Source organism: Procambarus clarkii, chromosome 23, assembly GCF_040958095.1.
Source record: "Procambarus clarkii isolate CNS0578487 chromosome 23, FALCON_Pclarkii_2.0, whole genome shotgun sequence".
In the NCBI taxonomy this organism is placed as follows: domain Eukaryota; kingdom Metazoa; phylum Arthropoda; class Malacostraca; order Decapoda; family Cambaridae; genus Procambarus; species Procambarus clarkii.
In genome coordinates, this window is record NC_091172.1 from 12,843,422 (window position 1) to 12,865,069 (window position 21,648).

Consider the following 21,648-nt stretch of genomic DNA (forward strand, 5'->3'; position numbering starts at 1 on the left):
GCGACCCCCAAATCCTTGCGCTCGAATTGAGCCCAAGACGTCACCAAACATGGCAGCGAAAGCTGCAAACATCTGAACGGCACGGGCGCAAGGATAGACTGCAGGCTGGTAGACTAAAGAAAACTGCGGATGACCTGGGAGACCTGAGCTTTAAAACAGAGAACGAGGGGAACCAGATCACCTAAAGCGCATCCCCATCCATGGCACGCCGGTAACGGCAAAGAGTCGCAACCGGACAACACATTGCACCCCTGGCCGAACCAACCAAGCATCAATAAACGAAGGACTCCACCAGAAAAGCAGCCGTCTCGACCGTCGCCAGGACGGAGCATGGCTGCAAGCGTACAAACCTACCCCAAGTACCAAAAGAGCAGAAACCTCTGCGCTGGAGAGCCAGAAGCTTCCCAACCCGACCCACAGAGACCAACGCCAACAAAGTACGGCCTTTGAAAACCAATCTTGAACCGAAGGGGCTACCACAAACTGAGGAGAGGAAGGTTAAAAGGGTACCCCTGATCAAGGACCAGGATGGTTCAGGCGACGCATGAGCAGGCCAGAGGTGAAACAATATGAGAAGCGTATGGAATGCGGCGGATGTGAACGCCCACCCCGTATTGTGCGGCACTGGCGGAGCCAGTGCTGCACAATATGAGGCAACAGTAAGAAGCATCAATTAACAGACATGAAAAACCCAAGAAAGGACAAGACAACCTGATGGGAAAGAGAAGACAACCTTTGAAGAGCAAGAAAATGACAAATAGAAATGCCAGGAACGTCGTACTGTCGCCGAGACGAAGCTCGCAGGTGGGACACCATCAGCTAAGCCACCTGATCATCATAGAGATGGTGATACACCCGTGTCAGCAGAGCACGCGCAAAGAGCCGAGGAGAAGGCCGAACCAGTCACGTACAGGATCGGTCCGACCTGCCGAAAGAGGCGGAGCCGCGTGAAACGCCCAGGTTTGGACACCTATCAAGCAGTGTCTGAAAAGAAAGATGGGCGGGCCAGCAAGGCACCACAAGGACTACTCTCCTTGGGATGGACTCTAACCGAACCAGAACCCAAAGCAACAGCTGAACCAGAAGAGGAACAGGTAACTCCACCTCAACCAGTCCTGCCGAAGGTATCCACTGTGAACGCTTCGCAGGCGGGTAAGAGCGCCACATAGAATGGGATACGCTGAGACCACGCCGACACGAAGATGTCCATACATTCAATAGAGGCAACGAAATGACTTGGCAACAACCGCCCAAACCGTGAACAGAGGAATGAACTGAGAGAGGCTGTCCGCCATGACGTAGGACACCCTGGACATGAAATGCATAGCTAGCCAAACCTCGAGGATCCAGCAGATGAGCCACTCGAAGGGACCAACCCCAAAGGTCAAGGACCTAAGAGAATCCCTGTGGTTCCGGCAATAAACCACCGAAAAACAGTTCGAATGGAGCCGGATGGGAGAGCCCCGAGTGACCCGAACCCTCTGAAGCGCAAACCAGACAGCCACAAACTCCCAAACCGTGCTGTGAGCCCGATGGACGGATGAACCCCACCTTCCCCGGTCGGCCTGGTGAGCACTGGCCACAAAGCCTCAGCCGAGAGATGACCCGTCCGTGAACACATCGAGCGAAGGCTCGGGGAGGCACCAAGGCACGAACCCCCGAAAACCCAAAAGAGGAAGCCAGTGACGCAGCACAAACACAAGATCCCCGGAGGACGAACCCAACGATTGCGAGAGGTGGAAGGGGAGTCCCCGAAGGAACCGAACAGACTCCGAAGCCAAACCTCACTCGACGGGCAGACCAGCACAGTGAAGTTCAGACTCCAGCACAACCACTCGAGCAACCGCCGAGTGACCCGGGACCCCCCTCATAAACAGCCGAAGGTGGGACCACAGCCGCAGCAATGCTTCGGGAGGGAAAGACAAAGAGGCGGTCCAAGAGTCCTAAATAAGACCCGGTCAGGTCCGAACTCCGGGACGGAACCAGTTGGAGTGACCTCCAGATCACCAGGAATCCAAACCCGGCAATCTGGAAAGAACCACACCCCTGGCGAGCAGACAAGCTGACCGACTGGGAACCCACACCAGCCAGTCGTCGAGGTAGGCCAGAAACCGAATCCCGAGCAGATGCAGACAGGTCACCAAGATCCGGTAAAAATGCGTAAATACACTAAGTGCCAATGAAAAACTAGGGAAGGCAACAAGAGTGGCAAGCCTGAAGCCCCACCACCAACTGTGCCAGTCCCGGAACCCTGGAGAGGAACGTGCCAAGAAGTGACCTGCAGGTCCAGGGACACCATCCAGGCACCCAGCCCAACAGAAGCCAGACCAGATACAACAGTCTTCTGAAGAGGGCAAAGAATCCAGGGCGCAGACTACGTAAGTTCAGGAGAACCGCAAGGCCCATGTCTGCATTAGAACAGGCGCGAACCTTGGAAGGATGGGGCGGAACGACCACATCCAAACGCACCCACACCAAGATGACATGACATGAAGCACAGGGGAAGAAGCCCACCCCGCCAGCCCTGAACCCCTCAAAGGGGAAGAAGCCACCCGACGCCACCAGAGGCTGGAAGACAACCACAAGTGAGAGCCAACAGAGCAAGCTGCTTCCCAGCGCCCCATCAACAGCAAAGGGAATGGAACCCCTTCCAAAAGAAAATGTACAGTATATATATATATAAACACACATATACATACATGTAAATAAAATTGAAAAAATAAAATAAAGAAAAGACAAGCCACCGACCGGTGGGCAGAGAGCACTACGCCGGCCAGACGAAGAAGGCACCAAGAGCACAAAAACAGCACCAAAAGGCCCACCTCGACAACAAAAACCCAAGGCCCTGGTCACAACACGTGCCAAGACCCAAAAAGATCAGCCTGCAAGCCAGGAAGACCCCAGAACCCCAGAAGGCAGAACCGGGTCACAAACATGGTAACAAAAGCCCCGAATTCACAAATGGGGCCCAAGAGGAAGAAACCTCCGAAACGAAACCAAAGAACCCAAAGGAACCCGGAATCGAACCTGGGGGAGCCCAAACTACCACATTTGCCAGCGGAATTATACCACAGCAGGGCAAAGTACAGCACCCAAACAGAACCCCCAAGGAAACGGCCAAAACAGACCGAAAACCAGGGGACAAGGTGTAGGAGCAAGCATAAACAGACAGGGACAGAGCCCAAACCCTAGGGCACAGACAGAAAACGCAAAAACCGGTGTAAAAACCAACACCCGAGCATTTACCTAGTGTTGGTAAAAACCAACACTAGGCCCCTGTGTACAATCACAGGGGCCTAGCAGAGGTCCACCAAACACTACCAGTGGAACTATAGCCACACTTGGCAGACCCCCACCAGGCAAAGAAAATAAAAACAAAAGAAAATCCCCGCAAAAGTACACCGCCCCCAGAGGCAACAAAGTACACCCCCAGAGAGGCGGGGAGGGTTGCATGGACAATTGGTGTGGCAGTAAATTGTGATGTTTGCTTGGGATTGTAGGGAGTTTCTACATCTCTGTTCGTTTTTTTGTTTCAGTTTCTTACCATGTGGGGTTTGTTATGTTATGCCTACCTTTCTGGGTGCCTAACCCCGGTCAATGGTAGATAAGGAAAACCCCCAACCACAAGGGGGTTTTCCAGGGCCTGAAACCTCTCAGAAGGGGCCAGGTTCTGGCTTGGGTCCCTGGTAGGTCTGAACTCCATAGCTAATGTCCCGGTCTAATATAACATACATTAGCCCAATAAGCTCCAGGGAGCCGTAGGGGCTCCCCACAGAAAATACTGTATCAAGACACCAAGAAATTCATGACATTTTTTCAAAAGTACTTTACTGTATTACAAATGGTAACTCCATTGCCTAGTCACATTGGGGAGCATTCTTACCAGTCATGGGAGTATGACCAAAGAAGTTTTGGAAATGACAGTGAACACAATATTCCTAAGGCCCAGAACTTCTCTCTTCCATGCAAGTCTCAGATGTTTATGCAGAATATAGTTTCCCTTACTATGCCTACAAAGAAGCCTATCTTTTTCAATTAAAGATATGCTATTTACAATCTTTGTAAGAGTATTTATTAAGCCATAAAAGCCATCTTTAATGCTAGCATTTTTGCAAGAAATATATCCAAATCTCCCCATGACGCTAAAATTTATGGTGGTTTATACTCATAGTACATATTATTCATACTAGATTAAATCAACTCCATCTAAATTAGATGGAGAGAACTAAAAGTGAACATAAACTACTACAAAGCATACTATGAAAAGCATATACCTTCTCGAGAGTCCAGGCATTTCGTGTTAAAGTAGAGATATTAAGGTGAGTGAACCCAACAAGCTGGAAAGCTGATGTGCGAACAGCAAAGGGTCCACCTGGAGACTGGACAGATGGAGAGCTCACTCGAGAGTCATGCTTTTGTAGCCTCTTGAGTGGAGTTAACTTCATTCGGCTCTGCTCCTGTTGTAAAAAAATAAGCATATAAATAATGAAGTATACATAACACCATATTTTCCTCTGATACCTAAATTATGTACCTAATTACATGGTACATAAGGAAAGCACAAAGTTGTAAGCCTACAACTTAAGTACAAGATGAATGTGTCTTGTGTGATTAACTTACACACACACAAAAAAAAAATCTTACACATCTTAAAAAAAAAAAAAAAAAAAAAAAAAACTTCACTATGTACATTGTGAAATACTTGAGACATGTGTTCCACGGTTCATTTCTGAACCGTGGAACAACCAAATTAGGAGAGAGATGAGTGAGCAATGCAAGCTTAAATGCCGACACGAGCATTGTACATATCATATGGAAGTGAGACTGATTTGCCTTTGACCAGTTTTGAATTTTTACTCACTTCGTGGTGTGAGAATTGGTCTTGTTAGTGATGGTTTGAGAAAACATACTAATGCTGCTTGAAATTCAAAGACCCACATAGCTATCGCAACCTAACCAGATTCAGCACTTCCTACAAAAATTTCTTATTCTACAGAACGCACTGTAACTTCTAATTTAAGTCTAGTACTACTGTATATAGATTCAAGACCTGAAGTTATATTTTATTAATCTACTAAGAGTTAACCCCTATGCCAGAGTATATATACCAAGTAATTACCTAAGTATAGTTACAGGATGAGAGCTATGCTTAGTGTCCTGTCTGCTTAGTACAGTACTCTGTCATACAACGCTATGAAACTACAGATGGTTTAGGCATCCACTGCCTTCTCAACTTGTTTCATCTGTCTACCACTATTCGAAAAAGAGAACTTTCTAATATTTTTGGAACCCTTGTTTCCCTAGCTTGAATCTACAATCTCTTGTTCTTGAAGTTGAAGGTTTCAGAAATTCCTTTTGTCAGTTCCTGGTACTGTTTAGTCTGCAGTGATCATATTGGCTCTTCATTTCTTCTTCTGTCTTCTACCTTTGGGATATTTAATTCCTCTAGCCTCTCCTCATTGCTATCCATTTTCAGTTCCAGAAGCCATTTAGCAGCATGACTTTGCACCTTTTCCAGTTCATTGATGTGCTTCTTGAGATATGGGCACCATACAACTGCTGCATATTCAAATTTTGGTCACACAAAAGTTGTGAACAATTTCTTCAATATTTCACCATCCATGTATTTAAAACCAATTCTAAAGCTGGAAAGTGCAGCATACCCTCCTTGCACATGCTGCACTTTCTAACTCCAGAATCACTTTTAAATCATGGATGGTATTTAGATGTAGAAAACCACTTAGGATGAGATTAAACTTTACTCATAGATAAAGTTTTGCTGGCAAAGATTTAATCAACACTAACATACATAATATGCACAATGAAATCACATTAACGTGATGCATCAGTGAGAAAATCAGTAGGAGCCATGAGGAGGATTCAAACCCACTCACTTGGTACTAGCTAGCACCCTTGACGCTAGCTAGTAACATGATATATCAATGAGAAATTAGTATTAACGAGATATATTATAATACATGATATATCAATGAGAAAATTAATCGATGAGAAAATAATTTTCTCATTGATACATCATGTTAATGTCATTTCACTGTGCATTTGACAAGAAGCATTGGAGGAGAACTATGTAAAGCTAGAATGTGTGGGAGCAATGCTTAAAACCCTGATCAAGCTTCAGTTGTAAACCTTGGGAGTCGTAGAGGATTCAGTAGAATCCCAGTTTGCATTGCTTTTGACCATGTCGTGACGTGGTGGTCTAGGGCGCTAGCTTGGGAGTACCAAATGTGTTTTTTCGAATCCTGCTCATGATTCCTACTGATTTACTCATACATAATATAGAATATAATTCTTTCAAGTCTCTGAACTACTTCTACCTTTGCTTTCGCCTCCTCACCTCTCTGCATTTTCAACCTTTGTGAGTACAGTTGCTTTGTGAATCTCTTATTAGATTTAATACAGCCCTTGTATGTACAAAAAACCAGCATTGAATGTAATGGAACACCATTTTCTGTGTGAGACCCGGAGGCTCCCCGGAGCTATACTGGGCTGATGTGTATATATTAGACCGTGGCAACAGTCAATGGAAGGAGTTCTAAGCCTACCAGGGACCAGAGCCAGAACCTAACCCCCTCAAGAGAGGCACGAGGAGCAATGGCCTAAAGACACCCCTGTGTAATTGGAAGCAGTCTTTGTCTGCCATCTACCAGGTCGGGCACCCAGAAAGGTAGGAAATTAAAAACAAACTACTGCTGGCCAAAAAATTGCAAACTAAAAACCGAAAAAGCAAACAGAACTCCCCAATCAAAAACCGGGAAACAAACATGACATCACCACAACTGCCGCGCATCCGTCTGTGCAACCCCCTCTCCCCGAGAGGGGGACGGGGGGGGGGGGTCCCAGACCTCCACGCCAGCAACTCTCCCCAGTTCAGAGGCCGACTATTAAAAATGTGAAAACCGCCGACCGGAGGGGGGAGGGGGAAGTATGTCGGGAAGCCTCCGGTTCTCACCCAGAAAATAGCGTTTCATTACATTCAATGCTGGTTTTCTGTGGAGAGCCCCTTCAGCTCCCCGGAGCTACCTAACGAAAGCTAAGGAAAAAGGGACTAACCCGGGAGGTGGTGGTCACTCGCTCCTCAACTCAAAGTCAAGACAACTGGTCGCAACCTGCGACCCAAGACTATACACGCCCGAGAAGAACATTAACAATCCTGCGGACAACCTGGGAGAAGGGAAACAGGGTCAACCCAAGGCGTGTCCTTTGCCACAGAGGCTGTGGTGTGCAAATAATGGCGATGAGCCACAGACACAAAACATGATGCACCCCTGGCCGAAGCAACCAAGCATCAACAACCCAAGGACCCCTTCGGAAAGCAGCAGACTCATTCTTCACCAGAAAAGAAGAAGGCTGCAAACAAACGAAACGACCACAGGACTGAAAGAGCAGAAACCCCTGCGGCAGCGGAGAACATGAAGCTCCCTGACCCATCCCCCAGAGGTCAATGCCAAGAAAAGAGCCTTAGAAAAAGTCCTGAACCAAGGGGGGTCACCACAAACAGAGGAAGAGAGAGAAGAAGGGTGCACCCAGTCCAAAGACCAGGCCGGAGGTGAAACAACGCCCGAGAAAGCTTGCGGAACGGAGCAGAAGTGACATCCACCCTGAATGCAAGCTGCAGCGGCTCTGCCAGCACCACACGATACGAGGCAACAGTATTTGGCATAAGATGACGGTCCTAAAACAACCAAGGGAGAAAGGACAAAACCCAATCAGAAAACAAGGACAACCTACGAAGAGACAAAAATGCCGAAAGGACCGCCATGAAATTTCATACTGCCGTCTACATGAAACTCGCAGGTGGGACACCACCAACAAAGCCATCTGATCACCATACAAGTGGTGATACACCCGCGTCAAAAGGACCAGACGCGAAGAGTAGAGGAGAAGATCGAACCAGCCACGTACAGGACCGGACTGATCTGCTGAAAGAGGTGGAGTCGCGGGAAGACCCTCGGGTTCAGACAGTGAGCAACAAGCGCCTGAAACCAAGGAGCCAACAGGACTACTCTCCCCCCTGGTAAGTCTCCAACCGAGCCAGGATCCAGAGCAACAACCAGACCGGAGGGAGGAGGGAAGAGGTACAGGGAACTCCACCTCAACCAGTCAAGCGGAAAGGCATCGACCCCGACGGCCTTGCAGTCTGGGAAGGGCGCCACATAAACTGAAAGACGCCTCAACCACACCGATGCGAAGAGGTCCACCTCTGGGCACCCGTACGTCCAGCAGAGCCAACTGAACGAGTCGGCGTCGACCGTCCATTCCGTGGAAAAGGGAATGAACTGAGACAGGCCGTCCGCCAGGACGTTTGACACCCCGTGAACATTAACTGTCAGGAGAGCCAAACCCCAAGAACTCAGCAGACGGGTCACCCGAAGCGACCAGCTCCAAAGAACAAAGGACCGCATCGAATCCTCGCGGTTCAGGCAATGAACCACCGGGGAACAGTCCGAATGAAACCAGATTGTTTCTCCCTGAGCGACCCGAATCCTCTGAAGCGAATGCCACACCGCCGCAAACTCCCGCATCATGCTGTGAGCTCGACGGTAGGATGGACCCCACCGACCCTGGCCGGCATGGTGAGCACTTGTCACAAACCCCCAGCCGAGAGACGAGGCATCCGTGAACACATCGAGCGAGGGCTCGGGAAGGTGCCACGGCACAGAACCCCGAAAAACCCGCAGAGGAAGCCGGCGACGCAGCAGCTGACACAAGGCTCCCGGGATCTGAACACATCGATCGCGAGAGCAGCGGAAGGAACGACCCCGAAGAAACCAGATCTGACCCAATGGGTAGACGAGCATGGCGAAGGTCAGGCTCCTGCACAGTCGCTCAAACAACCGACGTGTGACCCGGGTGTCCTCCAAAAACAGCCGGAGGCGGGACTGCAGCCGCAACAGTGTCGCAGGAGGGAGAGACAAAGAAGCGGTCCATGAATCCTGCACAAGACCCAGTCAAGTCCGAACCTGTGAGGGAACCAAATGGGACTTCTTCCAGTTCATCAAGAACCCGAACCCGACGAGCTGGGAAAGAACCATATCCCTGGCGAGAAGACAACACGGACTGGCTGAGAGCCCCACCAGCCAGTCGTCGAGGTAAGCCAGAACCCGAACCCGTAACAGGCGCAAACAGATCACCACGACCCGGGTAAGGCATGTCAACACTCGAGGTGCCAGATTCGAGCCGAATGAAAGGCAACGAAAGCGGAACCTTGTTGCCCCACAACAAAACCGATCCAGTCCCTGAACTCCGGATGAATCGTGACGTGCTAATATGCATCCCAGAGGCTTAGAGACACTCTCCAGGCACACGGCACCAAAAGCAGCCGGACCCGAGACATAGTGATTATCCAAAAGGAGGAGCAAAAGACCCAGGAATTCAGACTAGACAAATCCAGTATGAATCGCAGAGTCGCAGTCCCGTGTCGGAACTGAAAACAGGCGGGAAACCCACCTGAGGGACGTTGTCGTTTCGACCACACCCAAGCAAACCCACTCCCGGATGACCTGACAGAGCACAGGAGAAGAGGCCCACCCTGCCAGCCCCGATCCCCCCGGAGGAGGAGTGACCCAACGCCACGGCAGGCCGGAGGAAACAACCTGAAATGCCCACGAAATGTGGGACCAGGGGAGAGCAAACAATGCGAGCCTCCCCCTATCACTCCATCAACGGGGCAACCCGCGAAAGGGCAGACAACCCCTACATGAGCCCAACCGACACTGAGAGCGATCACTACGCCGACAGCTCCGAATCTGGCACTAATGGCTTATGACGACCGAAGGAACCCTGAGACCTGGCACGACCCTTCCGGGCAGGACCTCCATGCCCCCCCTTCCCCGGGAGAACCAACAAGTCCGACAAAGGCCATCAACTAGATGAAGCCACCTGCAGAAAATGCACCACAGCAGACTCTGCAAACAGCAACGGACAAAAAGGGGATGAAAATCTAAGAGCCAGGGCCCAAGACGATTAAAAAATTTAGACGAGCACCGCCTGTCAGCACGCGAGGCGAGAATCGAAGAACAGACACCGCCTCCCTCAAAAACGGCGCATACAACTTTACCAAAGCAGCCGGCACCCGAGCTGCTGAAGCAAGCCCACCGGACCCTGGCCTGGAACCCAGCTCCTCCACACCCAGCACGAGCCAGTCTGAAGACAGCTCCAGCAGGGAAAAGAAGCGAAAGACCGAAGCCAAGTGCCCACAATCCTCGGCCACCAGTGATGCCAAAATGGAGGCGCACCTGCACATGAAGCCGCACCTGGCTGACATCATAAGGACGGGGGCGAACAAGCACGCCTTGAGGTGCTCCAACTCACCCCCCAGGAAAACCTGAACGACCGTAGGCAACTTTCACCAATTAAGTGCCAGTCCAACAGGACGAATGCCAAGCCCCCCATGAAGAAAAAGCAGTCTGCCAGCCTGGAAGACTCCGGCACCTTGTAACGCACCCAATAAGAAAAAGAGGAGCCAAACTAAAAAAAAAAGGCTTCAATATCGAGGCATAATCCAGGTCTCGCAGGAGGTAAGCTGCAAGGGGCCTCCCATACCTTCCTCGGTGGGATGCGGGAAGCCAAAAACCTCCAAAAGGTGGGATCCGAAAAACCCAAGGGAACTCGAAACCGAACCCAGGGAGGAGTTGAACTCATAACAAAATCATACAAGGAGGGGGATAGGAAAACCCCTCCTCCTGTAACAACAAGCCCTGCACCAAGGGTACCAAACACCCAAGCAGGGACCAGTGGGGCCCAGGCACCCCCAAGTCAACTCCTCCCCAGCCCTGGAATCCTCCACGTCAGGACCCAGAGCCGAGCCATCCTCCAAACCCTCTGCCTTTGGAGAAAAAGCAGAGTCCACTGGAAAAGCACGGATGAAGGGGGGCCCACTGGCGTGGCCCAAAAGCTCCGGCAGGAGCTTTTCGGCCAGGTTCGAATGCCTGGTCAGGGCTCAAATGGGCCTGGCCAGGAATCCAGGCTCGAATGCCTCCGCCACTAATCCGGAAGGGGCAAACCCCGAAGCCGCCCGAGTCTCACTACCAGTATAATTCAACGTGGGCAGCTGAGGGGCATCCGGAAAGGCAACCAACCTCGCACGTTGCTGCAACTTAAACCACGCATGCAACGCTAAAGCTGCCTGCACCCAAATATCAGTCTCAGTGGACTGGGTGACTTGAAGTAGAAGCAAAGAACACCACTCGCAGGACTCCGGTTCATAGGTGTCACTGACCCCAATAGGCAGCAAGGCGGAGGCAGACGGTGTCACCCTGAGACAGGGGGGACAGAGCAACCTTCAAACTCGTACAAGGCGAGGTGGAACTCAGGGGTCTCCTACATTGGACCACTGAGCCCCAGTGCGAACGAGCTTCCAGGGCCCATAGGCTGACTGCTAAGGAAAGCCCAGGTGAGGTACTGCTAACCAGTTATCCCAGAGATACCAAGCAAACAATCTAAAAGCTGAACCCCTGTGACGTGTGCAAGCACGGGGACCTAGTGGAGGGCCACCAAAAACCTACTAGTGGTCCTACCACCACACCTGGCAGACCCTTGCCAGGCAAAACAAAACAAATACAAAAGAAAAACCCCGCAAAGCACAATGTCTCCAGTTGAACAGAACCGGTCGCTATGAGTATATCAGAGCTGCACAGTATCTCGCGCCCCAGCCAGCGACGAAACTACCTCCTACCCAAGAGAAAACAGGATTAAGAACCACCCCAGCTGAACCCCCAAGGGCGGTAAATCACAGAGCAGCGACAGAACCACACGGAGGTAGCTGCTCCTGAACGGCTCATGGAATATGACCCTGAAGCCGCAAAGGCAGGACTTACGGGGCACCTAGGGAAGTTAGCCCTAGATGCATGCAGCCCCAGTACTCTTGTGTAACTCCTGGCTCACACACCACCACACTGCAGCACTGCGCAAAGAGTGGAGCCAGAGCGATCGACCCTTCATCATCACAACAGCCTTTGAACTGGGGAGAGTTGCCGGCGTGGAGGTCTGGGACCCCCCGTCCCCCTCCCGGCGAGGTGGGGGTTGCGCAGATGGATGCGCGGCGGTTGTGGTGACGTCATGTTTGTTTCCCGGTTTTTGATTGGGGAGTTCTGTTTGCTTTTTCGTTTTTTTATTTGCAATTTTTTGGCCAGCAGTAGTTTGTTTTTAAATACCTACCTTTCTGAGTGTCTTTAGGCCATTGCTCCTCGTGCCTCTCTTGAGGGGGCCAGGTTCTGACTCTGGTCCCTGGTATTCCTAGAATTCCTTCAATTGACTGTTGCCACAGTCTAATATATACACATCAGCCCGGTATAGCTCCGGGGATTCAAAGGGGCTCTCCACAGAAAACTATCTATAAACACTAATATCTAGTAAGCAATAAGAGATCCATAGAATATTTATAGCTTGGATATCTCACCTGCTTTGAATGTGGATATCTGTCCAGGACACAAACATGTCCTGGAAAATTGCATAATTGCTTTCAAGATCTTTAGTCCAGTATCCCTTGTTTTGCAGATTTTCACAATTAAAATATTTTTCTGTAGCTATAGACAAAAGATATAGGTGTACCAAATGTAAATTTGGTACACCCATATAAGCCTTTGGTATAAAGCCTCAAAGTATTCTTTCCCATTCCATGCAGAAATTTTTTGTAATTCATTTGAAAACAAATAAATCAAGAAATTATTCTGAAGTCAAAGACTTCAAATAAAATCAGTGGAACTTAATGGTACAGTACTTGACTCGGATTCAAATTATCAGTCTACACGAACGAGCTTCAGCAGAGAAAATGGAGGCAGCAAAAGATTCTGAGCAACCACAAAGGGGATGCAAGATTAGAAGGCTTATTTGCTAAGGTTCCTTACGAGTTTTTTGTGACAATCCAATATTTGAAGTGTACACCAACAAGAAACAAGCAAGGTATACCTTTTTTATTACATGTTGTCGCTGTTGGCGCGTACACAGAGCATACACCTCGAGGGTAATGTTGAAATCAGAAGTGAGGTGATGGAGGGCCATAAGATTAGGGAATGTTACTGCCCCTTCCACAACACATTCCGGTGTTGTCAGCAACTGAGAAGATATCACCTGCTCACGATGCTTCACCAGAACCATCAGATGATACAAATCATCACCTGTAAGAAAGGTCATTCATGAAACATACCACATCTCAAGCTTGAAGTGCATGCAAGAGGTAACTGTGTAATACAAAATATAGTAAAATGCTCCACAATTGTTGAGGCCAATTAAGCAATGTGAAACCATTAACAACTCGGGCCGGGCCAGGCTCAGGCAGGGCTTAGGGAGTAGAACTCCCAGAACTCCATCAAGCTGGTATAACTATATGAACTAATACTATAATTACATCCAGAAATTTTGGGGGGAAGTCATGAAAAAAAAAAAAAAAAATCACCTCACTAATTGCACCATGAGCATGCTAATTTCACTTATCATACTTATTGATAATGGGTGCTTAATGAGCACCCAAATCACTAATATACTTAAACTAGAAATGCTTATTAGCTACGTGGGTATTTCTTGGCCAGCATCCCTCTGGTAACATACAAGGTAGTGCCGTCACTGTGATGAGGTATGGTGTGGTGGTGAAGATAATGGTTGCAGTTGGCAGTGGGTGATAGTGGGTGGTTGTGGGCGACAGTGGGTGGTTGCGGGTAGCAGTGAGTGGTTTGATCTACATTTGAAACTGTGTATGAAGTCTTCCTCCGCCACATCATTGCCTAATACCTGTATATGCCATTTCTCAACTACTGACACTGAGAAAAAAATATTTCTAGTGTCTCTTTGGTTCATTTGAGTACAGGGGCACCTCGAATTATGACTGCCCGGACTTACAATAATTTCAAGTTACAATATAAATTTGACTGAAAAATGCGACTCGACTTACAATAGTGTCGTCAACTTATGATATTTGTTGATACATGTACTGGTCGACCGAGCGCATGGGTTCCCGGCCGACCTGCCTCAGTTTACTAGAGCTGCCTGCTTAGTGATGATCACGCTTATAAGAACTTCTATTTTTTTTTTTGCTTCTTGAACATAAAACTGATTATTATATACAGTATCATGCCATGGGTCCCAAGAAAGTCAGTGGTAAGGTTCAACATATGAAAACACATGTAAGAATGACAACAGAGCTAAAACAAGAGATCATTTGTAAATATGAAGATGGTCTGCTGGTTGCTGAACTAGTTAGGCAGTACAACAAATCTCAGTCAACAATATCCACCATACTTGCTAAGAAAAATGAGTGCTAGTGACAAAAGGTGGATCAATAATCACGAAACATACAATACAAACACTTGAGGATGTTGAACAGTTATTATTAATTTGAATACACAGCAAACAGTTAGCAGGTGATACCGTTCCAGAGGTCATCATTTGTGAAAAAGCAAGGAAATTGCATGAAGATGTTTAAAGAAAACCCCATGGAACGAATGCAAATGCGAAAGAGTTTAAGGCGAGCAGGGGATGGTTTGAGAAATTTAGAAAAAGAAGTGAAATTCATAGTGTTGTGAGTGTTGTGTGTTGCGAGCTGGTGGAGGAACACAGCGAAGAACTGACCACCAAAGAACTTCACAAGGGGCAGCAACACGAGACAGCTGAAGAAATTTCTTCAGGGGAGGAGGAGACAGTACAGAATGTCCCTTCCTCATTAATTAAGAAAATGTGTGCAGCATGAGAAGAATTGCAAACTTTTGCTGAAACGACTCGCCCAAATCACGGTGCAGTAGGCCGTTGCCTTAACCTTTTTGATGAAAGTGTAATGCCTCACTACAGACAAAAATTAAAACGTATGGAAAAACAAAAATCTGTGGAAAGGTTTTTAGTGAGACAAACAAGCAGTGAATCACAACCAGGTCCTAGCGGTATGAAGGCAAAACATAGGAGAGTGTGCCCCAGAGAAGTCATCACTGCCTGATGTTATAATGGAAGGGGACTCCCCTTCCAAACAGTAACACCTCTCCTCCTCCCCATCTTCCATAGGTCGTCAAGAGTCCTCCATAAAGGTAAGATAAACGTATGTACTGTACTGTAGTTAGAGAAAAAAATTGTATTCAGTATAAAATGTATTTTTAAGTTAATATTTTTGGGGGTGTGGAACGGATTAATTCAATTCCCTTTATTTCTTATGGGAAAAATCGTTTCAACTTACAATACGTATCTAGGAACATATTACCATTGTAAATCGAGGGCCCACTGTACTAGGTTTCCACCTGTGTCCCCTTGTTCATGTTTTGCCCATGCTAAATAGTTTGTCTTTGTCTACCTTGTCAATTCCTCTGGATATTTTGTTGGTAGTGATCATGTCTCCCCTAACTCTAGTGACTCTCAGAGAAGTGAGGTACAAGTCCTGTAGTCTTTCCTCGTAGCTCATACCTCTCGGCTCCGGGACTAGTCTGGTGGCATACCTCTGAATCTTCTCAAACTTTGTCTTATGTTTAACTAGGTATTGACTCCAGACAGGAGCTGAATATCCAGGATTGGTCTGACATATGTGGTATACAAGGTTCTGAATGATTCCTTACACAAGTTTCTAATGACAGTTCTTGTGTTGGTCAATCTTGCATATCCTTTTGAATTGGGATTCTCGGGACAGGTTTAGTGTGATATCAACCCTCCCCCCCCCACAGATCTTTTTTGCTACTGGATTCTTGAAGCATATCACCTCCCAGATGGTACCTTGTGTTCACACTCCTGCTCCCTGGTATGTTGCTTAAAAGTGAATCAAAAACATGCACAGCACTGTGCTGCATTTATTTCTTATTAATCATCACCTCTTTTTATATATTGATACGCATGTCCCATTTAGTATTGTTGCTTCACCCATACATGCTTACATAGATTATTATATATACAAAAAATATCTCTTGCTATTATTGTCTTTCACCCAATCCACATACAGTATGTACAGCAGCCTTATTATACAGTTAATGCTGAAATAATTAAATATGAAGGAAAAAGAGGAATATATGATCTCACATCAACATATACACATTTGTTCATAATGAAATTATACCTCTTACCATTCATTCCTTTTCTAAGAAAGTCTTGTTTAAGTGGAACAGATATGTTACTGATGCTGATGGAGCCCATGCATGTATCCTCATCACCAGACCAACTCTGCTGCCCTAAGGCACCCTCAGCCTTAAGTCTCTGTAAATATATCAAATTGGAATTTAATACTTTATAACTGTTTATCCAACTGATACAAGTGGGAACAAAGCAGTGGTTTAAATAAATGTCTTCTACATTATTGGAGTTCAATAAAACTATTACCTCCGTACACTTAGGAACTAATTTATTTGAAACTACCATTTACAGTCTTAAGTACACTATCTCTCAATTAAAAATCATGCACACTATTATTAAAAAAAGTCCCCATTAGTTCTCCACTTCAAGTTTGATAATATCTTCCCCAGCTGTCATCCAGCACACATTCCACATGACTAAGCCATGACTTATTCCCTTTGGGTTTTGGTACTTTTATTCTTATTTTAACCCATTCTCCTAATCTAGTGAAATTCCAAAAGGTTCATTCATACTTTTACTTCAGTGACATTTGCCACTTAAAATACTGTACCTGAATTTCATTCAATGCTGTCTGTCTCTTCTGACTGGCAAGAAGCAAAAGCTTCTCAGCCTCCACATGCTGTGGTGTTCCCTGTTGCTCAGGACGCTGAAGCACCACCGTAACAGCATTAGAAGCCTGGGCAATTACTCGCTGCTGTTCACATACCTGTAATTGATATCGAAATTAGTATATTAGAGCAATGTTATCAGGGTTTTCAACAAAATATAGTGTACTTTAGATGTAAATTTGAAAAAAAAAAATAATAGTTTATCAGAAAGATACAAATACAACTTTTGCTAGGATCCTACCTCCTCTTGCAATTCTTTGATGCGAGCACTAACGGTGACAGATGGGCTTACAGGTTCTGGAGTTGGAGAACGCAAGTCTGGTCGACGAGCAATCTGTCGCACAGGAGTGTAAATCACTTCCTGTTGGAATAGATATGCTAATGAACTATTTTGCTGATGAACTAACAATAAAAATTTATGACACTTCCTTGAAAGATTGCAATCTTCCTATATTGTAATGTAAACCAAAAAAAAAACACAAAATGCTTCAAACTTTTATTAATATTAACAGCTTACCGGCTTTTGCTTACGATACAAGGAGATACTGTGGGTAAGAGGATTCTCCTTGTCGTCTTCAGTAGGCTTAGGTGTCTGGCTGTTTATCTTTGGAGTCTTATAGGCACTTACCGGCTATGTTAAGGAAATAAAATTTAATTTGCTTAATTACAAAGGCCAATAAAATGAAGTGAACCAGACTACACTCTAGAAGGTGAGGGGACGACGACGTTTCAGTCCGTCCTGAACCATTCCCAAGTCGATTGTGATGAGGGAGTTCATGCAGCCAATAAATAGGCAAGAGAGAGGTGAGGAGCAAGGTAAGGTGTAGTGGAGGGGATAGTAGTACGAATAAGAACTGCAGAAGGCCCATATGAGGCAGCTCCTATTATAACCACCGAATGAGAAGGGGATAGTAATAGGAATCAGAAGAGGACAGCAAGGGAACGTAAGAGAAAACAATGAACAGAAAAAAGAGAGAAGAGAGAAAGAAAAGGAAAGAGAAAGAAAGATAAATGGAAGGGTAAGCTTATGTTAGGTCACGTTTGTTAGAACGTGAACGTTAGAACATTTTCTAGCAAACGTGACCTAACATAAGCTTACCCTTCCATTTATCTTTCTTTCTCTTTCCTTTTCTTTCTCTCCTCTCTTTTTCCTGTTCAATGTTTTCTCTTACGTTCCCTTGCTGTCCTCTTCTTATTCCTATTACTATCCCCTTCTCATTCGGTGGTTATAATAGGAGCTGCCTCGTATGGGCCAATGGGCCTTCTGCAGTTCTTATTCCTACTACTATCCCCTCCACTACACCTTACCTTGCTCCTCATCTCTCTCTTGCCTATTTATTGCCTTCATGAACTCCCTCATCACAATCGACTTGAGAATGGTCCAGGACAGACCGAAACGTCATCGTCCCTTCACCGTCTAGTGTGTGGTCCGGTCAACATTCTTCAGCCACGTTATTGTGACTCATCGCCTGCAAAATGAAGTGAACTTTAAAGAATAAATCATATATTCCGTAGTCCTCTTCCATTTTAAACATGAAGGAATGGAACAGGTATACTGATGCAGAATAACTAAATTATCAGCAATATCTCACAATATTGCTTATTGTATAAAGTAGTAAAAACAAACAATTCTCATAATTAAACATACATGTGATAAAGTAAATGTATTTTAATTCATCAGTCAAATTTGAATTACTGATAGTTACACTTACAGAGTCATCCTGATGACGAAGTCTTTTGGGTGGCGTTGGTTCATCATTTAGAGCCTCATCAATAGCATTATCAATTGCACAAAGAGCGTCCATTGTACTTTCTGACATGACACAATTTACCTAAAATTGAAGACAAAACATTTTTATTTACAGTGTGAATTTTGTGTATGAATATCCATGAATAATGTATAGTACCTGTAGGCTTACCTATTAGGCATTGTCAGAATTGTTTAAAGTTCATTTATACACAAAAGCACACAGGGGCTTTCCAGTTACAGTGGTACCTCGGTTTATGAGCTCCCCTCGTTACGAGTTTTTCGGGTTACGAGCAGGATTTGCTCGGAAAATTTGTATCGGGATACAAGGGTTGCCTCAGGATATGAAGTGTTGATACGCGTACAAGGCGACTAGTGCGACTAGTAGCCGCTCAGTTTACCAGTGCCTTGTGCCCAGTGACTATACCGTCTCAATTCTTCACCAGGATTTACAGTGTTTTGTTGGATATTTGGCCATTTGAACATAAAAGTTGTTATTATATATCTCGCAATGGATCCCAAGAAAGCCAGTGGTAAGGTTCAACCTAAGAAAGTAGTTGAGTAGAGGATGTCCCTTCCTCATTAAGAAAATGTGTGAAGTATGGGAAGAATTGCAAAGTTTTGTTGAAAAAACTCACCCAGATAAAGCTGTAGCATGTTGTTGCATTGACCTTTTAAATGACATGACAATGTGATGTCTTTCCCTACATTTTAACACTTGTCTGTAGTAAGACAAGTGTCTTTAGACAGATTCTTAGTAAGACAAGCAAGCAGTGAGCCACAAGCAGGTCCTAGTGGTATGAAGGCAAAACGTGCCAGTGTGTGCACACCAGTGAAGTCATCACTGCCTGATGTTATAATGGAAGGGGGACTCCCCTTCCGAACAGTAACACCTCTCCTCCCTCCTCACCATCTTACATACGCCAACAGCAGTCATCAGCAAGAGTAAGTAATAACTTGAATATAGTTTTGAAGTGTAGATTTTGATGAATTAGTTATAAAATTTATTTTGAAGTGAGGTTTTTGGGTAGTCAGGAACGGATTAATTCAATCCCCATTATTTCTTAAGGGGAAATTAGCTTCGGTTTATGAGTTTTCGGGTTACGAGCTGTCTCCAGGAACGGATTAAACTCTTAAACCGAGGTACCCTTGTATTAATTCCTACAAAGTTATTCGTTATCTTTTTTTATCATGAGCGGTAATTTTGTAATACAATATAAGCTACATACACAGGCCTACTGTCATTTATAGTCATCATTTTACCAGAAGGCAGAGAATTAATATGGTAATACTGTACAGTATATGTAACTAAATAAATTCCGTACAATAACTATTTGCAAAAATTCTGAAAATAGTGGCTCCTGAGATACTAACAACACAAATTTATATTCTCATAACAATGCAATACAAACTATTGATGTTAAAACTATGGAAATTTACATACTACCGATAAATAACTTCATGCATTCCAAGTATGAATAAATGATTTGTATATATTTTTGCAATATTTAAAAAAATGGCTTTTGTAAAACTTCCTGGGACAACAATTTAAGTCGAGAGAACTGGCTACAACTCCTGGCACAGAGTCACATGTATGCTTCACAGCAGCTACAACACAGTGTCATCTTCAAGGTATCACTTAGTCCCACTTACGATGATACAAAAAAAAAAAAAAAAAAAATATTATTAAGCCAAGTAGCATCCATGTGGCCAACTTTAATGCCAATACAAGACATTGTCTGCTATGATGTTGAGATTTAGGCAAGATATTGGGAGCAGTTAAGGTATGCTATGCTTCGTTTCCCCAGAACACAATCTGCCAATTATTTTGCATCCAGATCTCTATTTCCTGCTGAAGTCGCGCTTAAAGGAATTGTACCTAATCCTACCACCCTGGCCAGGGTCCGAATGCAGATTGTTCTTACTTACTAGGCAAGCAGTTAAGGTCACTATTACACTACAGGAAAACATGTTCATGAAGAATAGTTCTTGGTACAATGAACAAGATGATAAGGGCAAGACATAGAGCTCCACAAAGAAAAGTCATTGTAACTCCTAATTTAGATACAAGAGGCTAGTGGAGCATGAGCAAGATAAATCTTGAATTAAGAAAAGCAGAGACTAACATTCTAAGAAGCAAGTAAAATGCCAAAAAGATGCTTCAGTATATCTATAAATTAATATTTAATATACATAAAACTCCTACACCTCTATTCACTATTACTACATTTAGTCAGCATTTATTATAAAATAAATGTGTAAATTCGGTTTACTATGTTAACTATCACAAGTCCTTATCTAATGACTGTACTATTTAACATTACCTTTTTATGCTGTGACAAGGTTATACTGTGACAATGAATTATGCTTTTTATGCTGTTTATACTGTGTTTATACTACAAGACAACTTTTCAACATACCTGTAGTTGGCCACAAGATTTAAGTTAATTTTTTGTTACAAATTTCTGTAGATATTTCTTGTAAACCCAGCTTACACTATTTATTAAAATTGTGTGTACAATCCCTCACAAATGCACATCAGTTCTGCAATTCAATAGTTGGGAAAATCTACAGAATTCTTACACAAGAAGAAGATTGAATCTTACATCATAATTGGAAGCTTCAATATTTTCTGCTATCTTGGGCAAGGTTCTGTCCATGGAGGTACAAGCTGCATGCTGTATTTTCTGTCCTAGACTTTCCATTGATGCACAAGTTAACACGCTCTCAGAGAAACTGGAATACAGTAATTGGAAAACTGCTCAGTAGTAACACAAATTATCACAATACAATAGTTACACAATACATATAGCTACATAATGTACACCTCACAATTAATTGAAGGAGATGTCCCCCTTCCTTATGCCAAGCATCTCTCACACTACAAATACAGTATTCCCTTGAAAATTCAGATATCATTCCAGACAATCTGGATTTTCAAAAAAATTGGCCTTAATTTTTTATTTTATCACCAAATTTGTATTTTCTTATAGTAAATTATATGTTACACATTTCAGCATATTGACATACAAATAATATATAATTTTGAAATATATAAAGTAATAAAGATGAGAGGGTAAACAAAGGCCAGAAGGGATAAACATCATATCACAGCTACAACAAATTGAAAATTTGGAAGATATCACACAGCAGCAGAAGTATATGTGAAACAAATAACTCCTCCATCCACAATAAATGCAAATCAATCGATCAATAATCCTTCCCAATGTATAATAAGCT

General features: G+C 44.9%; 1 protein-coding gene across 6 annotated transcripts in view; it reads right to left on the reverse strand.

The window, feature by feature from the left end:
- The window catches only part of LOC123764087 (anillin), a 54,552-nt gene that overhangs the window by 6,164 nt on the left and 26,740 nt on the right, over positions 1–21,648 (reverse strand). For all 6 annotated transcript variants that reach the window (XM_069329898.1, XM_045751618.2, XM_045751617.2 and 3 more), the window contains 8 exons: positions 21,015–21,144; positions 18,374–18,493; positions 17,179–17,292; positions 16,903–17,022; positions 16,604–16,759; positions 16,047–16,176; positions 12,928–13,136; positions 4,275–4,457 (listed from right to left, as the gene is read on the reverse strand). In XM_069329898.1, coding sequence (XP_069185999.1) covers positions 4,275–4,457; positions 12,928–13,136; positions 16,047–16,176; positions 16,604–16,759; positions 16,903–17,022; positions 17,179–17,292; positions 18,374–18,493; positions 21,015–21,144 — 1,162 coding nt within the window. The remainder of the gene's footprint in view (positions 1–4,274; positions 4,458–12,927; positions 13,137–16,046; positions 16,177–16,603; positions 16,760–16,902; positions 17,023–17,178; positions 17,293–18,373; positions 18,494–21,014; positions 21,145–21,648) is intronic.